The following is a 17,492-nucleotide window of genomic DNA, read 5'->3' as shown; positions in this document are numbered from 1 at the left end:
AAAAAAAAAAAAAAAACAAATCTCGTCGTTGCGTGTGGGAGAAGGCCCTGCATAATGCAATGAAAGAGATGCGCGATGTCATTAAGGTCGATTAAGATAAAAGTCCAGAAGCGAGTTGAGACCCGAAGAACGGTTTCTGAAACGCTCCCAGATATCTCCACTGTGCATCGTATTCATTCGTTCATATTTATATGCAATGGAACTGACTCATTCGAATGATCATTGCTGATAATTGAATTGATATCATTGAGTAGCAGTTCCATGCTAATGATACAACAACCGCAGATCGGGATGATGCTCTTAGCGTCGCGCATCTAATCATCCTCAAGAAACAAACAGATTCATTTGCAACGTTCGAATTGTTTGTTCGCAATCATCATTCTCGTCTGTCGCTTTTGTATCATGCAGCGCGATACACTCTTATTATGTAAGGTCATCATCACGAAGACGCCGGTCTGCCAATCATCACAACACAATACTAGCAACAGTTTACATTTTATCATGGTGAAATCATCATTCATTGCTACGTTTCAATTGTAAACGAGCGCTGCTTTTTCATTTTTATATTATTATCAAGTAGAAATTAACCGACGGAAAGTCGCGTTTAATTAACGATATCTGTTAACACAGCGTTTTGATGATTGTTCAGAGGAAACCGCATCGAAACAAACGAAAACAATGAACGCGTTTCAGCGATCCTTGTCCTTCAATGGGCGTGAGACGATCTCGGTTTATTAATGAAGTAATTGATGATAAACGGCAATTAATGCGTTCACAGAAACTATAAATGTTAGCTAAATGTTAAACATTATTGTAAACACATTTAAATCGTCGGGTTATCACCCGTATCTTTATTTATTTAATTATTTGTTTTCAATTAAAAGTTGGCCTTGTTTTTTTTTTTGGTTCAAAATCAAATACGTTAGCACTTAATGACAAATGAAATTCTTGTTATAAAATCAAACAATCTATTGTACGTGTTAAACAATTGATTCACAAGCTATTAATTATGTTTGCAAAGTAATTCAATTAAATTGCATACTTAGTAACGGTGAACAAAAGTATGCAAAACAATAGAGCTAATTAGATAATGCATTTATTAATTTCTGTTTCGAATACATTAATAATATGGCCTGTACAAATTACGATGAGCGTTGAAATTGACGCACGTAGTCTTCACTTATGGTAGCAACTAAATATAGTAATGGTTAGTACATGTTAGCATTTACAAATATCTTCATGTAATATTGTGTGTATGCAACCAACATAAGTTTAATTGCAAAAGTTGTATTTTGCAGTGAATTTTTGTTATATAAGACAAAAATTATTTGAAACACGTTTCATCACACTTTTCGCTCTTATATCATATATAAATTATTCTATTTCAACATTTGCTGTTACCAATTATACAAAATGATCAATTTATTGTACAATTCACTTAATTCTTAATCATCCAATTAAGAGTCAGATCAATTGTTTTAAAACGGTTCAATAGGCGAGTTGTTAAATTGTAGTCAAAATCAAACCGATATGGAATTTTGATACTATTTACTTTTTACAAGTTTCTTTAATAATTTGTATGATTTGGAAATTCCAGATTGAATTGATATTAATTTCCTTAATTTCAATTGTATTTTTTAATATTAACAAAAAAAAAAGATATATATTTTCAATACTAGGTGAACGAAAAAATCGTAATTTTCCTTGTTCATTTCAAGTACAGTCAACCCTCCTATAACGCGGTACTCTCAGAACGCGGTTTCCATATAACGCGGAGCTGAAATTGCTACAGCCCTCCTATAACGCGGTACTCTTACAGCGCGGTTTTCGTTCAACAGCATCCCATCAACGCTTAAGTCGTGTTGGAAACCTCTTTTACCTCAAATGGTTCAAGCAATACAAGATGATTCCACAATTTCACTCACAGTTACAGAAATAGTAAACATTGCTTCTCATTTAAGCGATGAAGAATTTGCAGTAAACCATCAGGATGTAAGAGAACTAGTGTTCGGGGAAGAAACTTTAGATGAGGAAGAACTGATGGAATTAATTGATGCATCCATCTCAAATGCATTGGTAAACGAATATAAGGAAAACGATTGTGTGCCAAATCTCGATTTACAAGATGTGAAAAAAGGGGCTAAATTTGGCTAAAGAATTAGAACTTTATTTCATTCAAACTGATCGTTCAACGGTACGCAGGGCAAAGTTTAAAAGAGAGTTAAGAAATTGCTTAGTTCCCTTCTATAGAGAGGTTTTAGTGGAGTTGGAAAAAAAAGCTACAATCGAAAACCAATGTGAAGATGAACTTAGTGATGAAGACATTTAGCCCATTAAAAGAAGACGAGTTAGGCGACTCATATCTGACAGCGAGGATGAGTGTTGAAAGATTACATAATTTTACAAAAGTCTTCATTGCTTTTGTTGAAAAACAGTCTTTTAGTTTAGTTCTTGTTTCATTTTTTTTTATCAATCCTTAAATAATTTATAATTTATCTTGTCTTTTGTATTTATTGGTCTCCATATAACGCCGTATGAATGATGTGATTTGTACTAAATCCGAGTTTCTTATAGCGCGGTTTCCATACAACGCGGTACGCACTCACCGCGTTATATTTGAATATTAAGTGGTAATAAAGCTGTGTAGTCTGCAGACCTATGAGAGTGAGAACGGTCTTTGAATTTGAATTAAGTGTGATATGAACAAACGTAATGGGGCGTTTAACAGGCGACCGTCTATGAGGAAAGGTTACAATCCACCAGGACTTGTGCACTTAATTTCGTTGAAGGCGATAAATAATTTTAAGAGTGAGGGTTTTTGGGGTGACATTAGTTCGGTAATTGCTAGAATGGAAGACAATTATACGGGGAGCGACCCTCTCTCGAAACAAAGGATTTATGAGTGGATTAACAGCAAACATCCACCACCCCATGAGCGCGCGAAAACGGTATCCGGAAGCAAACAACCAATTTGTGGATGCACCAGTTAGGGTGGAAACAGAGTTAGTTATGGTAGAAGATAAGGAGGAGTTATGAACCACCGGAAACGGCCATTATTTTTAAAAGGAAATTGGAGCAGACGTTACGAATTCGTTGGGAATGCAACGAAGAATCTTTGTAACCGATAAGGAGAATATAGTTATTATACAATGAACGCGTGCTTGGTATTGGGATAGACGATATAATCGTGCGAAAAGTTACATTGGGATGAAGATAAGCTCGATTTTCTGATGCGCCGGAAAAACTCTGGATAACGGATCCCTCTTTAATGGAATCCAAAGGGAATAAAATGGTGTTTTTATGGACTTGTCGACTGCATTGGCCGACTTCCAGAAACTCACTTTTTGTGGACGTTATCCCAAATTCGTTTCCCATTTAACTACACCTCTCGCCTTATATATTGCACCGCACACGAACATTCAATAGCAAACTAAGTGATTTCATTCAAGTGTAACTAAATTTTAAGGTATACTTCGACTTACGACTTTTACAGACTTCGTTTACAATATTGATACCAAATAATAGAAACAAACTATTTAATGTAGATTTTTAATTAAACATTATTTATTGAATTAATTTACATTTACATATTTATAAAAAAAAAGTTACATGAAAATAGTAAGTATGTAATGGACAAACAAAATAAAATTATTAAATTGGAACAAACAAAAATTAATTGAAAACTTTCACCCTTCAGGTTTTGGAAAAATGATGTTTGATATAATTACTTCAAAGTTGGGAATTTTTGATGTAAGAGCAATTTGAATACGTATAATCGATTTCTGTTTTTATGTAGAAAATTTTTTACCTTCATTTGGGGGTAATTTACCCCAGTTCTACGACCTCTGATTTAAACAATATCTTATTTTAAAATATTATTCAACATTAAATCTAGTATTTATTAATACATCAATAGTTTGTTAATAAATCACTAGTGGATTTTGATAAATTGTTAAATGTTTAAAATAAGTATAAATTTGTATTCTGGTGAAACAGTGCATCAAAATCAATAAACAAACCAGGCGCAATATTTACATTAAAGATAATATTTACAATTTACAATCATATTAATTTGACATTCAGGGTTATCATGTGTTTGTCCTGAACATTTGACATACGCAAATCGTTTATCTGTGTATTTAGAATTTCAATTTTTGAAATTATTTATAGAAAATTATTAATAATAAATTAAAATTATTGTTATGTAAAAGTCGATATATTAATGTTTTTAGTAAGTCGCTCACTTGGAGGATAATAATAATAATAAAGTTGAGTCTAAGTAAATAAAATAATTTTACTTTTTAGTGTCTTTCAAAGCAATAACAAACTGAAAACTGTGCATAATATTTACATTGAAGATAATATTAGTTTTACATTTAACATGATTCACTTTTAAATTTGTAATTTCTATTATATTATATTATGAAACGAGTATATTTTAAAATAAAATAAATTGAACGTTTGAAGATGAATTATATAAGATTCGTGTTGAAATTAAGTATGGATTAGTTTAGTTTAGTTCGAAGCCGTTAATTTAATGGATTTATTTAATTAAGTCCGTTCTAGTTTATTATTTCCGTCGAAGGACGAACGGCAGACACATGTTTACAAGTCGAATTATCTTCGTGCGCGCTTCTAAATAAATTTCGATCGAAATGCAACAAATACATGCATTACCAGACGCAAAGTGTGAATCGATAAAACATCGATACTCTATTATTCCGGATAAACAAGGCGATGTGATTTGATGTTACGTTTTCCTCGTTTGATCGATTGGATTTTATTAATAGAAGCCTACGCCGATATTATTGCAGCTGTGCGTTATTAGATTTTCCCGAGTTTTCTTTTCAATTATACTTTTCGAATACGCAATTCAAGAAAGAAATGTAATTGGAAATTTGCTTTATCTTCTTTTGGATAAAGTGTGTGTGTGGGGTGTACGAACGACGTTAATTTAAAACCTCTCCTCCTCCGTTCGTCATCCACATTCTTCGTCTATTAAGTCATCATCAAATGTTCCCCTCGTCTGAGTGTTGGTGGTCTTCCGTCGTCCCCTCTTGTGAAAACCACTTCGTTTTTCATTTCCCCCTTTTTGACCGGAAGCGCTCCGCTTCTCAGAAACATCGGAGGGGGTGGGCCGATGGATTCAGATCGTTTCCGCTTGTTCTACGTCCTTAATGGATTATTATTGCTCTCGACTTGAGTACACACATACATATAATGAACGATTATTGATGGGCATAAACTCTGTTGCTTCTTTAATGCGACCCGATGGCTTGGGAATATTGAGCAAACAGCGTTCGAGCTATTTTTAAAATCCAATTATCCGGAGGAGGCAAATTGCAAAGACGGATTAAAGTCCGTCCTTCGCGACGCGATCAAATTGACAAACAATCACCAACAAAGCCTACTTAATTGTGACGTCTGGATTGTCTGAAGCGGAGACGGGATTAAAGGAAATTAGAAAGATGTGTAATTTACAACAAATGAATCTTTTATCCTGCTTTGCTTTTGTTTTTAATCCGTTCGTTGTCAGTTGATTTCATTAAATTTATTTTGTTTTTGTTTTTGTCTCGTTTCAGCGGTCTGAACTTCCAGGATCTGATGGTGCGTCAGGGAGCCATCGATGCTCCTCCAAAGTGTCCTTTCATCCTGGGATTCGAGTGCGCCGGTGAAGTTGAGCAAGTTGGTGAAGGAGTTGAAGGTTTCTCGGTAAGTTTTAATTAATTATAATACACACTTTTTTTACTTGTAATTTATCTTTAAAAACATTCTTCAGAATCTGAGATTATCAAGTTGTACAGTTTTTGTTGCTCAAGAACTACAACATTAAACAAATTAATTAAAGTTATAAACTTTAGTACACATTCCATTATTTATTTGTAATAAAAAATCTTTTTTTTTTCATATTGTAAAGTTTCAATGTTCATTTATTTGCTAACATTTCATAATTGCTGCCAAATACAAAAAAAAACTTCCTAACTTTATAAAAAAAATATTTGCAAAAGAACTATTTTTTTCGATAATTTTCACCACTCCTTATTTTTTTCATATTGTAAAGTTTCAATGTTGATACATTTGATAACATTTCATAATTGCTGCCAACTACAAAAAAACTTCCTAACTTTATAAAAAAAATATTTGAAAAAGAACTAATTTTTACCACTCCTTATTTTTTTTCATATTGTAAAGTTTCAATGTTGATACATTTGCTAACATTTCATAATTGCTGGCAAATACAAAAAAAAACTTCCTAACTTTATAAAAAAAAATATTTGCAAAAGAACTAATTTTCACCACTCTTTATTTTTTTTTCATATTGTAAAGTTTCAATGTTGATACATTCGATGACATTTCATAATTGCTGCCAACTACAAAAAAAAAACTTCCTAACTTTATAAAAAAAAAATATTTGCAAAAGAACTATTACCACAATATATATTCTAGTAATAAAACTTAAAACCATTTTTTATGACAATTCTCCAGTTATCTGGAAATGTATGAAAGATTAATTTTAATAGCAATAATTATACAACGAGAACGCTTTCTACGCGACGAATGCTGCATTCGTAACTTTCCAATAAGTTTATAATGTCGATTTTTCTTAAGAAAAAATATGCTCAAAAATAAATCATCGCCTTGTCCATCATTTCTTAAACTGACAGCCGACTATTATATTGTAAATTACCATGGAAACAATACATTCTTTGACGTGATTAAGACAGCAATCAATTAGCGAGATTGCTGTTTATGGACTTTGCTCTGCGGCTTTTCTCGTTAGTTTGGTGTTTGTAGGTAGATAGTAATACCTGTTTCTTCCATGTACGTCGTTCTCAACAACAACATCCCTTATTCATTGCACGAGTCCAATCCATTACATCGTGTAGCCCACCTTTCTTCCCTCATTCTATTATCATCTTACTCTCTCTCTTTCTCTCTGCCCTTCCCGTCCAATCAATATCTTCCATTCTTGACATTGCCACACCTGAATCTTGTTACAGTCTTGATGCAATATACATTGTGTTTATTCATACCCTTGTTGCTTTCTTTTTTTTAATATATAATATCATATGTAACTTGATTTTTACATAAAACATGGAATCATGAAAAATAACAAAATTTAAATGACGCTTACTAGATTTTAATTTTGTAAGATTTATCGTGTCTTAATATTTATAATGGTTATTGTTGCTAATGTAGAAAGAAGTGTAAAAGTTTTGAATGAGTTTGTAGAAGAAGTAACAGTGTTTAGGAAGCAGAATTGATGGCTCCTCCACCTTCCACCCTAACTATTCAAGTTTTATCTACGTGCCCGACCTCGAACCCAAAAGTTTTGTGCGACATTAAGAGGGATTTTAGTGGGGAAAGCCTACCACAGCAATCGTATTCCCCAAGTATCGATCTTTTTCGTTCAGGTGTCGTTACGGATTCCTCCCTTTCGGACCACCAAACACGCACAGCACCAAGCGACATAAAATGCGTGTGCTCAGGGTATGGGGGCGGTTTTATTGCTCCCCCTGTTTTTTTTATGTGCCCCACGGGACTGGATTTTGCACGTTTATGCAATGCGGAAGGCGAAAGTAGGAAGAGAGAGAGAGTACGGGTAGATCGGTGGCGTCGGACTTCTTGCACGAAACCGTCAGTATATATAATAATCAACCCGACGACGCCGAAAGCATAAATAATAAATTTTCTACTTCCATCCTCGTAAAAAAGAAAAAAAAATATAATAATAAACCTCGTAGGCGGAAGGAAAATAATTTTGTTTTTATTAAAAAGTTCATAGCCGGCTTTCGGTGTTTTACTGCTCGCTTTAATGATAATTAAAGGGGGGACAGAGAGGACCTGTTTCATATTTCTTCCTGTATACGTGACGTTTCGCCTCGGGTCGAGACAGGCTTATTGTTAGATCGTTTTTCTCCCTCATGGTTAAACGACCAACGTCGCTACAGCAATTTATTTATATATCCATTATATCCATACATAAATATAATGGACTTCCAATTTCCGCAGTTTATTGCTTTCGCCATTGGCTAACCATTAGAGCGGTTCACAAACATGGAGTTAATGGTGCATCCACGTTACGCTTTGCATGCATTTACTGCTGTCAGGTGTACCAACTACATACTTTGCATTTAACCAATAACATGTTGGTAGTTATGGAGAACGTTTGCAGTGAATTTCAGCAGTATTTGTGAATTTGATATATGGATATTTTTATTACAAACAAATATATATATATATATTTTTAATATGGTTGTCTATTATCAAAGTACATTTTTCTTTTCTATTTTAAAAGAAATAACAAGAGTTACCAACCAATGAATTGTTTAATAATTTATGTCACTATATTAAGTTACTACATCAATTATATATTGAGTCAAACGTCATTTTATTTTAAAAATTTTAATTGTACCTGAATTATGAGCAAAGGGTTAAAGTTTGAAGAATTTTTGCTCGAAAAGTTTATAATTTCTGAATTTAGAAAACGTTTAAAAAAAAAAAACATTAATATATCAAACTTCTTACTGTTTGATAATTGTAATTATTATGTCTGTGTGTGTTCATTAAAATGAGAGTAAAATAATATCTCAAAGGCATTTTAACGTAATTTGTTTTTGTTCATTCATTAACAGACTCGCTTTCATTTTCTCCTCGAAGACGGATGGGATGTCTCGTCTCTCGTCGAGAAACAATTTTATCAATGTACAAGAAAAAAAAAATGTATATACAGACTTGTTTCTTTTGAAGAAGAAGTAGAAGAAGAAAATACGAACTTTTCATGGCTTTTCACGAAAATCAATTTTTAATGGAATAACTTTTTCGTCGGTAAAAACTTTGAAGTGATGCAATCATTTGATGAATCTAATTTAATTTCATTCCGCATTACAGCAGAAGCCACAGTTTTCTTTATAATCACTTAAATTAAGAAAATATTTGAAAAATAACAAACTTTATTTATGGATTTAAATAACAATTTTTCAATTAAAAACAGATTTAATTCAACTTTTATTAATTAATGTTTTATGTATTAATTCAATTTACAAAAAAAACAGCTGAATATTACAAAAATTACGGTAAATTTTAATACAAATGCATGAAATATTCTCTTTATATTTAACATAAAAAAATGAAATATTCAATGTCTATTCGTTCTATTCTCAAGTAAAACATCCTATTTTGGCAATTTTCTTTTAGCTCTGCGAAATAACGACTCTCTTTGATCTTGACTTGCATCTCTTGAAACTCCAGCTACAATTTTTTTTATCTTTGTTTGTTTGTTTGTTTGTTAAGTAATGAACGAGCGCAAGCAACCTATTATATCTGGAGAAAATCCTTTCATAAACCTTTTCATTCGCTTTTATAAAGAGTAAACAATAATGCAAACACTTTATATCTATTCATATACTTTATGAACACTGTAATATAATGTTTTACTTTATTTATTACTACTTTTTATTGCAGACATCAAAAGATATTTTTATTATTATACGAATAAAGAATTTATATACTTTTAGTCACTCATAATCTGATAATATTTGATAAATTTTTCAATTAGTTTTTTGGAGATGTTTAATGTCATTAGTTCTTTATCAAATTCACAATTATCTACAATCATTTGAGGTTAATTTGGAAACATTTTGAAAACTTCTTTAATTTGTTAATATACAAAGTTTCATTTTCATCGCCTCTATGTTGTGTTGATTTAGTTGAATAGATAAATTTAGTTAGTTCAGAATGGAGAAGATGTCTTCCAAGTAAGGATTTGCAATCCAATTTTTGTCATCGAAATAAATGGTCAAATTTGATTTTTTTTATCATTTAGAAATTGTTCATTTCTTGAAAAATAGGCAATTTAATATAGTATATGTGCTATAGTGTAGAAATCTTGCTGTACTATTAAACATTGGTATTGTTTCCTCATCTTCATATTGATGAAGATTTTCATGTATTTGTTTATTTGTGATTACAAAACTGAATAAAGTCACACTTTTTGTTACATTTAAAGTTCTTCGATTATGAACATATAGAAAATGTTTGCTAACATATTTCAATAATTTTTATTGCAATACTTTGATTGATTGATGAGTAGAGTTTTTGTGATTAAAGAACTTTTAATAACATGATTATTTCTGCATTGTATTAAAAGCTATAATCAATATTTTAGTTATTTTGTTTAATGTTTAAGAACTATTAAGATTGTACTGCAACTTTAAGATTAATTTATTTGAAGTGTTGGTAATTGAAGTCTCAGATTCTGTTGGATTATTTCTTAAGATTTATATTGATAATCTATGAATACATAAAAGGTGTTATGGAAACTGTTGATGGATGTGTTTGGATGATAATGTTAAAAGTGAATGCATGTTTGTTTTTCAGATCGGCGATAAGGTTGTGGCATTGCCGGAATTCAAGGCATGGGCCGAGCTCGTGGCGGTGCCTTCCAAATATGTGTTCAAAATGCCGCCAGGTATGACCCCGTTGCAGGCGGCAGCCATGACCATGAATTACACCGTCGCATACATCCTGCTCTTCGAAATGGCCGGTCTTTCGCAAGGCAAGAGTCTGCTCGTCCATTCAGCCGGAGGCGGCGTGGTAAGTACACATTCGCATACTACAGACTACATAGCATAATATAGTATGGTTGCCTTCGCCGTCGCCGCCGCCAACAAACACTTACTTCGTATTCACGAGCACACTCGATCCATCCAAAGCAAGTGCAATACAAATATGTACATAATGTGTTGATGTTGTAGTAGTAGTAAGTATATATCGAGTTTTGGCAGCGGCGAGCGACCCTTCCGATAAATACGTACATGTACATATACATTTCATAAAAGGGTGGTCGGATAAGAATGATATACATACATTTATATACACACATTCATCGCGTTTGTATTCGCAAAACGCAAATCCATTATATGTATTTACGAAAGCAATGTATCGTATCTGCTCACATTTTGTTTGCTTTTCCTCTTTTTTTTACCCTCGACATTATCTCGCCAACTGGAAAATTCTAGTGCCGGAAAAACGGAATTGGAAAACTTCAAGAAAAAAAAAATCAACTGTAAAATTAAATATTCTTCTATTCAGTTAACTTAAAAAGCAAAATTCAATACTTTTGATTCAGTAATTGCAATTAAATTATTAAACTATTTGAATCGAGTAATTTAAGTAAAGATTTTAAAACTGATTCATTTTAAGTCTGAAATTCTTTCGAAGGGAAGGAAATCGAAATTGAGAAACACGTTATTATTAAGACAATTATTATAAATTAAAATACTATTTAAATCAGTTAGTTAAAAAAAAACAAATATTATTTTCTATATACACTTGGTTTCTCTTTACAGGAAAACGCATAAAAATAAATCGCACAAAAAAGGACTAGACACACGTATACAAATAAAGGATACGTTCCATAATTTTTTAAAAACCGCATAAAATTAAATCAATGAGTTACAATATACCGAAAATTGCATAAAAAAGGGTTTATTAAATTTCAGAAAAATAATTAGTCTTACTATCTTATTTCTTTCTGAAATGTTTATTCATAATTTTATAAAAAACGTTAACAATCATAGACAAGTTTATTAAATTTCAGAAAAATATAATCTTAACATATTCCTTCTAAATTTATACGGAAAAATTTTACAAAGAAGAAAATACAGAAATTTTTTATAAAAGTTAATCTTTCTTCACAATTTTTTTCTTTAGAATTATATGAGTTATATGAGAGTGTTCGGTATAATTTGCGTACTGGTTCGAAATCACTTTCATCATTAGAAGAGATAGTCAGCATATCAGATCTATGTCCTGAAGATAATGATTCTTGGCAAGTAAAATTAGTCTCAACTTCGCATCTTGATTTTTTCCCTTTGACAATATAATCAGTGAAACTTGAATGCTCGTTCAGAATTATCATCTTTTTCGATGAAATGGTTTGAAAATTTGTGTCAAAACGTGTCTTCCTGAAATAAAAACCGCATAAAAAGAGTACGCATAAAAATAGGACCTAGTGTATTCACTTTAAGCTGTTGTTTAAGTATTAAAGTAATGAGTAATTAATTTGAAAAGTTTTGAAATTGGAAAAGTTATCTAATTTTGAAGCGCTTTTTTAAATAATACCATGTAATGCGTTCTTTAATATTCATGTTGCCAACTGATTATATATTCTAAACAGATTAGAGGATTCACCATAGCAACGCTTTTCTAGCCAACTAAAATTGTTAAATAATATTGAAGATTATGACAGTTAAATATTGGTAACTTCTTTGACAACATAACATACATTGTTGATATGTATTGAATTTTAGCAGAATAGAAATTTGTAAGTAATATTATTTTATATTTTACACAAAATCAATAATATTATTATTATTATTCAATAATTGTTAAATAAACTTATTTTTAGAATATATATATAACAAATATTAATTATAATAACTGTCACTGTCAATAGTGACAGGACACGAATCTGTTACCAAATCCAAATACTCCTAATTCTAAATTATAAGAGCTTTATTAATAATTTGAATATAAATTTTAGAACTAATTATAATTCTATTTATTATCACAAGTACATTGTTACTTCTACTACTAATTATCTTATTTGTAACCATAATAATAGCTATATTTTAAATAAGTTACTGTCAAAATTAAGACACATTAGTTGGGAGAGAAACATTTTAATTATTATTCAAATACTAGAACAAACTGTCAGTGTCAAAAGTGACACTGAATGTGAAATATCGATTTTGTGTTGAATACAGTGAAACAAATCACCCTTCAAACCTTATCGTTGTGTTGTGTTTCTGAAATTTTGCGAAGCGCACTTGGATTTTAATTAAATGGAAGTCAAGTTTCGAGAAATACAATTCTAATTTATGTATTGCATAAGTTGGAATATAAATTCACCCTCGAGAACTTCACGTGCACGTAATCATCGGGCGGCGACGCTGGCAAAAGGGAAGTAGTATTTTCGAAAAGGGCGAGGGGCGAAAGTTTTCATCCAGGGATCGAAATGTATATGCGGAGAAACACCCTAAAATTGCGAAATGCAAGGCAGGCGGTTTTCATGTTCTCTCCCCTCTTCCACCCCTAATCTTTATCTCTCTATTCATTTGTTTTATTTTTAGGCAACTAAATGCGCATTTTTTCCCGGAAAATGAATTCGAAATCATGAACACAATTGCGTTTTTGTATCGAATCACTAGCTTATCATTATTATAATAGTTGCTCAATACAAAAAAAAACCAGTTTCATTGATGATCAGAACAAAACGGATGCCTAATCTCTGATCTGTCAGAGACGTCAAGTTGGGTAACGGACTTTTATTTTTATCTACAAGAGAGGATTAATCATTTCTCCTAATATAAATTAAACTGTCTAAGTAATGAAACGTTTTTATTTTTTTTTAAATTTTAATCCGTGTTCCGCGAGGGGGAAAGGCAATTGTTGAAGAGCGCGTAGACAACAAAGAGAGGGAAATGTAATGTTTCATTATCCGAGTTGAGACAATGGGGGCAATTAAGCAGTGCACTCGTCATCTATATCCACCGGCTCTCAGTCGTCGTGAAAAACAACAATGCAGGATTAATAAGGACCAGAGTTTGTTTGTTTGCTCGTCCATCTCTTCTGCAGTCCTTCCACTTTCATTTCAATCCTTCGCTATTATTTCATCATCAATATTGGCGATTTGTGTGTCTCAAAACGTTGCATTATTCACAATGGTTTCAATACAAATATTGTAGCATATGCATAAAAAAATAAATGATAATAGTTGAGAATTTTACGAAATAACAAAAAAAACTTGGTTATTACAAGAACATTACATTTCTTCACACCAATTGTCGATTGAAAATATTTAAATAATTATGTTCAATCTGAGAATAAGTAAAAACTGTTGAATATCTATCTACAAGTAAATTCTAATTTCTATAGAAAACTGTGCATAGTTTGTACTTTGTATCAATGTTTACTACTTCCTATTTTTGTTGAAACTTTACGGCGAAAACTAAGTATATACAAAATTGCATATTTATTGCTTCTGTAAATACATATTATCCTTACCATAAATTTCTTGTGTGCATTTACAAAAGTTTACAACTAATGATATTAAATGTTCATTTCTAAATAGATTTACGATAGAGAGAATAATGTAATTTCTTCTTATATTAACAAAATACATTAAGATTACTCAGACAATTAGTGTATTGATTTATTTGTTTGTTTTATAGAGAGCTTACATAAATGCAAATTAATTATTCAAGTATTAACCCACATCACGTAACGCTTCTTCAATTTGACAGTTCATCTAATCTGGTTTAAGTTTAATTAGTTCGGTTCTAATTTAAAATTTGGAGATGATTTTATCATTCGTAATTTAGAATTATTTTCAACAAATTGTAAATTCTAAATAATATTTATGTATTTTTTTTTGGAAGCTGAAATTGCTACAGTCCTCCTATAACGCGGTACTCTTACAGCGCGGTTTTCGTTCAACAGCATCCCATCAACGCTTAATTCGTGTTGGAAATCTCTTTTACCTCAAATGGTTCAAGCAATGCAAGATGATTCTACAATTTCACTCCCAGTTACAGAAATAGTAAACATTGCTTCTCGTTTAAGCGATGAAGAATTTGCAGTAAACCATCAGGATGTAAGAGAACTAGTGTTCGGGGAAGAATCTTTAGATGAGGAAGAACTGATGGAATTAATTGATGCATCCACCTCAAATGCATTGGTAAAGGAAAATAAGGAAAATGAATGGGTGCCAAATCTCGATTTACAAGATGTGAAAAAAGGGCTAAATTTGGCTAAAGAATTAGAACTTCATTTCATTAAAATTGATCATTCAACGCAAAGCGCAGCGCAAAGTTTAAAAGAGAGTTAAGAAATTGCTTAGTTCCCTATAGAGAGGTTTTAGTGGAGTTAGAAAAAAAAGCTACAATCGAAAACCAATGTGAAGATGAACTAAGTGATGAAGACATTTTGCCCATTAAAAGAAGACGAGTTAGGCGACTCATATCTGACAGCGAGGATGAGTGTTGAAAGATTACATAATTTTACAAAAGTCTTGTCTTTCAGTTTAGTTCTTGTTTCATTTTTTTTTATCAATCCTTAAATAATTCATAATTTATCTTGTCTTTTGTATTTATTCGTCCACGCGATGCGACATCAAAGGCGGCGAACTCTAAATTTAAACGACGAGAAACAATTCCAAAACAAAACAACAACAATAAAAATAAAAACACCGAAATTGATTTCGTCCCATCTCTTCGCTTTCATGATTTACCATCCGCGTTTCTTTCGAAATCAAATATTCAAGTCGTTCACATTGAATTTTTTTATAATCGTATCCAATTTGTAATTCCACGACTTCTGTTTCATTCTCTTCAAAATTAACCGTTAAATTTTATATTTTTTGTCCATATAATCACAATTTCCTTATATTCAAATTATTGTAAGAAAACCGAAAGTATGTTCGGAAACCGAGGCTTCTTTTAATTTGTATTAAATCTATTAGTTATAAACATTAGTGAAAACAGAGTCTTTTTGATATAATCAATATTTTTCATCATTTATGAATCTATATGATATTTTTAATTTAATTATAATATGTAAACATTTCATCTAACAAGTAATAACACTTTTTTCTCATAACGCGGTACGAATGATGTGATTTGTACTAATTCCGAGTTTCTTATAGCGCGGTTTCCATATAACGCGGTACGCACTCACTTTTTTTTTTTAATTTTCTACATATCAACTTAAAAATAAATTTAATATGAAACTATGATGAATTTACTTTTGAAATGAAAATGCAATTGTTGATTTTGAGAAATTCTACGAACTTTATTTAGATAGATGTGAAGTATTTTTTTTTTATGAATTCTCAGAGCATTCAGACTACGTAAAATAAACGTCTAGTGGTTGTGAAGAGGAGATGAGTCGTTTTTATTTTTTTTGTTCGCTGTGGTTGCTTTTTATTTTTCTCTCTGGGCATGTGGAAGTCCTTGACTAGGAAAAGTTTCCGTGGGTTGTGGGGTGGTCGGTTTTTGGCAGGGGCGGGGTCGCATGACTCGTTGGATGTAGGAAGGAGGGTGCAGAGGCTTGAACACATGTTGGGTTCGGAGCCGTGAACTCGGCGCGTCTCTGTTGCCTGCCGCGATGAATGTTGGGTGCGGCAGGAGGAAAATCGATATTGTGCGAGTCACCAGCGCGACGCTAGACGGAGCGTCGCGACGCCTACGCCGCCCTCCCGATGCCACACGGCGGCGCGTATCAACCTGTTGCGCGCACACACACCCTTGAATCATCGTCACCACACCCCCATGCACCCCACTGCCACAACACGTGATAACCACCCCCGATCCTCCCCCACCTTTGGGTGGTTGCCCTCTTCGGCCGTGCGTGTCCTTCATCCCAATACGCGGGGTAATAATTTATCGGGTTCAACAGAATTTATATTGAAACATTTTCGGGTTCATTACACCAAATTTTCCCAAATAATATATAAAAAAAATATATATATAATAGAACCTATTCACTTTATTATTATTTATTATACGACATATTCAGTATTCCGATCGTAAATTAACGTTATCTAACACACAATTTTTTTTTATTTGAAAATATCGAAATAGGCGAGACTACGTTTTTGTTAAATATTTATAACAAAGCAATTGCTTTCAATTGTTTCGTGATATTAAAATGAAATCTTATCGTAATGTATTTAAACAAGTAGCTCACGGTCAGTTATTTATATGTTTATCGTTAACGCGTTTCTTTCCAGCCAGCAAATTTTACATATTCGCAATTATTTCCATCCAGCGCGCATTTATTTATAATTTCATTCTGAAAAGTCAATTTCACATTGTTTTTCATTTGTTTTTTTCATTTTTTTGTTAAGATATTAATTAATTAACAAATTATTGATTTTTTGGCTACTTTTGATCAATTTCTAAACCATCTAATTGGCATGTGTCAAGTGATGTTCAATTTAGTAAGTAAGACAAATATTTGTTAATTTTTTTTAATGATTATAGTCATGAATAATGTGCCAACTTACGTAATTTATTTTAAATTCCATATTTTCTACAAAATAGTATAGATAGTATGTTTATATTTCAATTTATAGTAAGGTGGTGATGAGTTCGAAACGGCTGCAGAAGTTATGATATGAAATGAATATAAATTGAAACATAAATGGGAAATATTGATGTTTGAACTAATAAATAACAATTTTTAAAGTGAAATCATATAAAATTTTGATTATTTACATTTGAAATTTGTCAATCTTCAGAATGTTAGGTATGTAGTGAATAGTGTATGAATACGCGTTCAAAGTTGAAGAATTGAAATTAGAACGTTCGAAAAACCAGTGTTTTCACATTTCATTGATTTATTCGAAAACTATAATAGATATAATGAATCCAATATATACATATGAAAGCTGAATGTTTTGGGAATCCAGCAAGTATATATACATT

The 17,492-nt window shown here is 31.7% G+C and overlaps 1 protein-coding gene across 1 annotated transcript in view; it reads left to right on the top strand.

The window, feature by feature from the left end:
- The window catches only part of LOC108561613 (synaptic vesicle membrane protein VAT-1 homolog-like), a 10,837-nt gene extending 202 nt beyond the window's left edge, over positions 1-10,635 (top strand). Inside the window, exons 2-3 of the mRNA XM_017919635.1 lie at positions 5,583-5,712; positions 10,381-10,635. Coding sequence (XP_017775124.1) covers positions 5,583-5,712; positions 10,381-10,635 — 385 coding nt within the window. The remainder of the gene's footprint in view (positions 1-5,582; positions 5,713-10,380) is intronic.
- The last annotated feature ends 6,857 nt before the right edge of the window (positions 10,636-17,492 follow it).

This window comes from Nicrophorus vespilloides, unplaced genomic scaffold, assembly GCF_001412225.1.
Source record: "Nicrophorus vespilloides isolate i.1.1-1 unplaced genomic scaffold, Nicve_v1.0, whole genome shotgun sequence".
NCBI lineage: Eukaryota > Metazoa > Arthropoda > Insecta > Coleoptera > Silphidae > Nicrophorus > Nicrophorus vespilloides.
This window is presented reverse-complemented; position numbering and strand designations above follow the sequence as displayed.